The sequence below is a fragment of the Pristiophorus japonicus genome, chromosome 4 (genome assembly GCF_044704955.1).
Source record: "Pristiophorus japonicus isolate sPriJap1 chromosome 4, sPriJap1.hap1, whole genome shotgun sequence".
NCBI classification, from domain to species: Eukaryota; Metazoa; Chordata; class Chondrichthyes; family Pristiophoridae; genus Pristiophorus; species Pristiophorus japonicus.
The window spans coordinates 206894737-206902062 of NC_091980.1; the positions used below are offsets into that span (position 1 = coordinate 206894737).

Consider the following 7326-nt stretch of genomic DNA (forward strand, 5'->3'; position numbering starts at 1 on the left):
TCGACAAACAGCCATTCTGACCATCCAGCTCGCTCTGTCACTAAATGAATACACGTTCAGGACGGATATAGGCACTCAGTATTTCCAAGTAATAAATGAAGTGGTAATACATTTATTTTTTTCTGTTATATTGCAGGCAAGCTTTGATTGCAATTATCAAAATTGCTAATTGCAAGATATAAAAACTGAAAATCACTGAGTGTACGTATTGCCTACACTCTTGCAACATCCAAAACACTTGTTTATTCGAAATGTTTAGCAACAATGGGAACATTTAACATGTAATTTTGCTATACAGTTGTGTTAGGCTGCATATTTCAAGCTCATCTCAATCTTAAATCAAAAATATTAACAGCATTAAATAATTTTGACATTTGATCCTTTCGGGCGATTGTTCTAAAAAAACCCACAAAAGTTCTTAGCTAATCAGGAAATTATTCACCAACATTATTTATTTTCTGAGTCAGACCATATTATTTATATTTGACTCCGCCCGCTTCAGCAAATAATCTTCTCTCTTTCATCGTGAACTTTTATCCATCCCGGGTTAATCTATTTTTCAGTGCCAAGACCTTCTGCAGTGCAAATGCGTGATATATTAATCTGAATACCTAGATCCGACTCAGATTTACTCAACACCCACACAGTAAATTATTCAGTCTATTGAGACGCGTTTACAGGGATTTGGAGATGTAAGCTCAATACACCACGTAAATTCAGTGGTTCACATCGACTGTTCATCGCGGCCTAAATGTGGTGTTGCGTGCGTTTTCCATCTCGCTTACATGTGCACCTCGGGACCTGAATGTTTTTTTAAAAAGTGTACTTTGAGGCTAACAAAAGGAAAAACTTAGGTTTTATGGATAACCATGTCATGCAAACAATAGTTTAGGTTATTTGCTGCATTTCGGCTATGGATTATACATCAAAGTCTACTCAGCCCAGTCCTATGTTGAAGACATTACTCTGACATTGCGTAAATATTGTTTCAATTTCTATTTTTATTTTCAAATACATTGAGTGATGCCAGATTGCGTCACTTACAATTACTATTTCCATGACATTTTTGTTTGCAATGGAGCAAACTCGGAATAAGCGGCTCTCTTCTTGCTTTGTGTGCGTGTGTGTGTGTTTTTTCCTGCAGTTTTCAAGAGAATTTCCCAGTGACACAATGTTATGATGGAAAGATGCTGCAAATGACAGCGCCGGTAAACGTTCATCTTAATCATCGGGCTCTTAATTTAGTTTGGTGCTGGTTTTTGAGCTCAGCAGCCGCTGACAACCTACAGGGAGTTAATGAGTGACGAGGTAGGGCTGCTGCACCAAGTAACACTTTCCTGGTGCGAAGACCACTAACTGGGAAGTTTAGTTCACTACTGTTCTCGCAAACCTAATAATATAACCTGTAACAAAAACCACTTAAGAAACATGCAGCACGCTAAATACAGAAACTTTCAATCACTAATTATTAGCGCCTGCCGTCAGTTAAGTGTGTTACTTACTCGGATAAGAATTTAATCGCCGATTCCTTCAAGTGCCTGTCAATCTGGGGCCCGTTTAGATCACTTACATATAAAGAAATTACAACAAATAATTTGCTTGGCGCCAAGTCACACAAGTATATATTTGTTCAAATTCAGGACAGGTGTATCGTTTTTGTGAAATGAGCACCCCTGACAACACTTTGGACATATCTCGCAACAATATCACAAATCAGAGATGTCGTGGTATTAACTTACTCATAATCGTCAATTCTATTGGGAAGTGATATCTTGCTCGGATAATGCATGCTTCACTTTTTGCTATCATTACAGAAGCGTCAGCTCTGGGTCTGTATTTCTGTTCTTATATTTTGGTTGAAACGTGCCAATCCAAAAAAAAAACTAATAAATAACACATACGAATGGTAGAGATTGTAGGGTTGATTTTCCAGCTTTATTTGACCACATTTATAAATCCCTTATATTATACTAGAGCGTTAACTACATGCAACATATATGCAGCATTTTCAATGTGCAATACCTACAATATCACATGATATTTTAAAAACATCCAAACTGACACACGAGCGACAAAGAACGCATTATTATATATTAGTATGTATAGTTCCTGGGTCGACCATGACAGCGGGGACAGTGCAATACCCTGGAGTCCACTTCTAGGCAAGGGTTTATTTTCATTGAAGGTCAAAGGTAAAATTCTGCAGCAGACACAAAAACAATATTAATTGAAAAGAAACTGTATTTCTAAAGCCTCAACATTCCATATGCGAAACGTATAATCGCCGTCAAAAATAAATCTATTTCTATACATACACAGATTTTAAAATATATTTGTGCTAAAGCTTCCTTTCTTAATTGATAGTATTGGGAAGAAAGGCCCTTAGCCCCAGACTAATCCCAATGCACTTATCAGTTGCTCTCGCTATTTTGCCTTTCTCCTTTTTTGCCTTTTGGTTCACTCGTGAGTGTGTTAACATTGTGCAGTCACATTATTACCCATTGTTAATTATCAGCACTATTTTTCTTTAAAGTTTATGTTGCATGTCTTTGTTAGTTCTTGTAGCAATTTCAAAACTGACATTTTGATCTATTGTGAGGGATAAAACGATTCGAATAAAATGTATATTTCGTCGCCTGTTTAGATTCTAATGATCGTATCAAAAATAAAAAGTTCACTTTGGACAAGCTTATGGTTCATCGAATCTTTAACACTCAATTCCAAATGTTTAACATCTGTACCAATCTGTTAGGCTTTCTGGGTAAACATGAAAACTACTTTCTTTTGGGCCAACTTTTGAAACTTAAATTATGTTAAACAAGCAGAATTAAAATATTGTAATACATCAGAACTAGCGCGGTTTGCTTCTTTTTTCAGTGTTCCAAAATCAGTGTGGAATACACATTTGTAAACGATTTGAAATTGTTATACAAAAATGCTGATTTAAGTACTGCTAAATCACAGCAACAACAGAGGTTCAATGCAAACAACAGCTGTGTCTATTTTTTTTAAAAACAATTCAATGACGACTTGCGCATATGAGCATGCAATCAGCTAATCTCGTTTTTTTCTTGGTGTTAATCAACACTTTCCTTCCTGCATATCGGAGTACAAGTACTATAGTTACTCCACATCAATAAATGTTTATGTAACCTGTCCTTTCCCAGGAATCCGGTTACGCTAAATCATTTCATGCTAGACTGAGTAAGAAAACGAGCAGGTCAAACTAGACTTTAATATATACGTAGAAAATAAGCGAACGGTTCACAACTTGCTTTCTTTAAATACGTGCGCGCACCCACACATACACAGCTTATGAAACAATTTACGACCTTGCACAGGTCTTACTAGTGACCTTTTGGCCTCAGATATTCCACTGCTTTAAAATGGAGAACTCCCTTCGCTGATTTACACAATACAGTATCACCACTTCAAAAGGGTCCAAATATTTAATTTCTGATGTCTTTTTTTAATACTTTATAGGGTAGCTGAGGGGATGAAAAAATAACTGTCTCTTTTTTAAAGGCCTAGCTTTAAAAATACGTTATTACATCAATTCCATGCACCACCTCATTTACCATCCTGCCCCAAAAGGTACAATTTGCGTTACTATGCAGGTTATTTCTTTGAACCAACGTTTAATGCGATTTTACAGTTAGTTGTTTAAAATGTTTAATGAGAAGGCCAATAGGTATCAATGTGAAAGAGCCTGTTATATACAGAAGCAGAGAGTACATGTTTGCATTTTATTCCCACTATATAGTAAGGTGCAAACGAGAGCTACCATTTATTTAACACATGTTTTACCACAGCAATGTGATCCGAATACACTGGCCGGCCGGTTGGTTCAGGAGTTCAGTGCACACAGTGTGGGGACACTTCCATTTGATGGATCCAGCCGCTTCTCCAGTTCCAGTTTAACGTCTGCACGGAACGCGACGTCCTGGCTTCACTTCTCGTGACCCTGTCCAAGGAAATACCCCAACCCCAAATAAACCAGTAAAGTACATTATATAAATGTCAACATTTGGTAAGAAATTACAGCAAATAGAAGGCTCGCATGTAGCTCTAAGGCGATTAGTACAGCGGTGAATACTTGCGCAATCATACGCTTCTTTCGCTATTCGTGTAAGTATCTTAATCAATTAATAGTTAATCTTTAAGAAATGGAACAAAGGATTATATAAAAAAGTCAGGGTGTACAACACGATTAAAGACTCGTTTATCAGCCCAGCAACACTGCTCTATAGCCTAACATTGGGATCTCAGAGCTTCATTAGTTGTAAGCAGTGCACAGGTTGGTCTGGAGACCGGATTTTATTGCATTTGGGCCGGTATAAAATCAGAATCAATGTGCAAATGATTGCCTGCGTGCCCCATCCGCCATCATGGCTCCAAGATGACTGACAGGAAGAGAATCCGAGCGAATGATGCAGAGATTTGATGGACTCGGCACATGGAGCGGATCCCCGAGTGTGTGAGAGAGAAGCCCAGGGTGAGGAGGGTTGGGTCGGGGAGGGGGCGGAGGGTTGGGTCGGGGAGGGAGCGCTCCGGGATCAGGCGGGGCTTGGCGTCCCGCGCTCAACGCGATGATTGTCCGCCTGCCACAGGACAACTTACAGCACAAGTGCAGCAAGTCCAAGTCCTCGTCACTCCCTCACAGCCAAAAAACAGGCCAACTCGGGAATAGGGTGCGAACATCGGGGAACCGGTGCAAACAAACAAACACAAAATAAATAAATAAATAAATAAAGCCCCAATTCCGAATCGCTTTTCAGATTAGTATTTTTTGGGGGAAACTGTGATTGCGCCCTCGGAGATATAAAGTAGTACCGCGCCTCTTCCCCCTGTTTTAATTCCCATCCTTGAAAGTATAAACAAACTTTCAACAATAACATAAAATATTGACGTACCGAATGCTATTATCCGGGCGGAGTGGTGAATGTAATACATGTGTATTGTGGGAGTGGAAGAGTAGATGGTGAGAGAGACAGACAGAGAGTGTGAGCCCGGAGCCGGAGTGACGCGGCCTCCTCCTCCCCCTCCCGCCCTCTGGCTGTATCCCTCCGCGGAGGCGGTGGGGCGCCGCGCTGATTGGCTGCGGGCCGGGCCGACGCACAGGCGCGGTGCGGGCTGCGATTGGGCAGCGAGTGAAAAGGTTGAAGCGAGTGTTTGGAGCCCAGCGCCCAGGGTCCGAAATGAATTGCAGCAAGCTGGCTCGGCTCGACGTGTTTTTAAGAACATGAAGTAGTGGCTCTTTTTTTTACTACATGAGTTGCCAGCGTTTGCGATTGCGGTCCAACTGTGCTGCTGCAATTTTACCTGTGTGTAATGTTGGACATGGGAGATAAGAAAGAAGTGAAAATGATTCCGAAATCATCGTTCAGCATAAACAGCCTGGTGCCCGAAGCGGTGCAAAGTGACAACCGTCACCGAGCGGCCCCCGAAGAGGAGGACAAAAACATTTTGCCAACGGTGGAGTCCAAGTCTGAAAATATTCTCAGCAAAAGCGACAGCAGCTCGGCGGAGCCGCCCTGCGCCGAAGACAAGGAGAAACAGGAAGAGAAGAAGGCCGACGGCAAAGAAGGGGACGGTGGAAAGGAAGGGGAGAAGAAAAATGGCAAATATGAAAAGCCTCCGTTCAGTTACAATGCCCTGATCATGATGGCAATCCGGCAGAGTCCAGAAAAACGACTGACACTGAATGGCATCTACGAGTTTATCATGAAGAACTTCCCTTATTACAGAGAGAACAAGCAAGGCTGGCAAAACTCTATTAGACACAATTTGAGTCTGAACAAGTGTTTCGTCAAAGTTCCGAGGCACTATGATGACCCTGGGAAGGGGAACTACTGGATGTTGGATCCATCTAGTGACGACGTCTTTATAGGTGGCACCACGGGGAAACTTCGCAGGAGATCCACAACATCAAGAGCAAAGTTAGCTTTCAAGCGGGGAGCGCGCCTCACCTCGACTGGACTGACATTTATGGATAGAGCAGGTTCCTTATATTGGCCTGTTTCTCCATTCCTATCCCTCCACCACCCCCGAGCCAGCAGTACCTTAAGTTATAATGGAACCACCTCACCTTACCCTAGCCACCCGATGTCCTACAGCTCGGTGTTAACTCAGAACTCTCTGGCAAACAACCACTCATTTCCAACATCAAATGGGCTAAGTGTAGATAGACTTGTTAACGGAGAGATTCCATATGCCACCCACCACCTAACGGCTGCAGCCGCCTTGGCTGCCTCGGTGCCGTGTGGGCTGTCTGTTCCGTGCTCAGGCACATATTCGTTAAACCCCTGCTCGGTGAATCTGCTGGCAGGACAGACGAGTTACTTTTTCCCTCATGTTCCTCACCCTTCAATGACTTCTCAAAGCACTTCAATGACGGCTAGGACAGCGTCCTCCACGTCTCCACAGGCGCCTTCAACTCTCCCCTGTGAGTCTCTAAGACCTTCTTTGCCAAGTTTCTCCACAGGACTTTCTGGAGGACTTTCTGATTACTTCACACATCAAAACCAGGGGCCCTCTTCAAACCCTCTAATACACTAACAAATCCCTTCGAAAAGACTGTAAGTTAACGTTTTACACACATTTGCGTTGTAAATAATTCTCAAAATAAGAAGCCCAGGTATTTTTATTCAAGTCCCCATTTTTTGTCTGCATTTTGTCAAATTCCGTAGGATTGTTTGTTTATTCAATTTCAGCAATGTGCAATTTGAGGCGGTTTAGATAGGAAACCACTAGTTAAATTAATGTAGACTGTGTATTTAAAGATGACTGCATTCCAACTAAGTTTAAATTAGGCAGGTCTGTTTCAATTGTTCCACCAGATTTCCATGTTTGCAGTATTATAAGTTATCATGGCTTTGTCGGTGGCTGCTGATTTCAATATTAGCGGAAACATTTTTTTCACTAAAAATAATCAAAATTTAAATCTTGATTTATATTTCATAACCTTACTTAAAATATGCCTAACCTTTCGGTCATTTTTCCCATTTGGTTACAAAATGGTTCATGTTTACTTTTAGACCAAAGACGGGGCTAAAAATGCACTCCTTGTTTAAAAGAACAAGTACTTTGAAAATAATTCCTATTTTCCAGTTTACAACACTGCCTGCAAAGAATCAGAAGGGGACAAAATTGATGATTGCCTTTAGTTTGTGTTGTGCATAATTCGATGTATGTGGTCACTAACAGGTCCCTTTTCATTTCTTTATGTAAATGTAGTGAAATGTGTAAACCTATTGTACTTAAAAGATAAATTTTGCGGACGTGTAACCTGTGTTGCTTAAATGCCTCATAAATTCCTTGAGTGAT

At 41.0% G+C, this 7326-nt stretch overlaps 1 protein-coding gene across 1 annotated transcript; it reads left to right on the top strand.

The window, feature by feature from the left end:
- The first annotated feature begins 5331 nt into the window (after positions 1-5331).
- On the top strand, positions 5332-6558 carry foxg1a (forkhead box G1a). The gene has a single exon (XM_070877444.1). It carries the CDS (start codon positions 5332-5334, stop codon positions 6556-6558), a length of 1227 nt encoding a protein of 408 aa, XP_070733545.1.
- Positions 6559-7326: the final 768 nt, after the last annotated feature.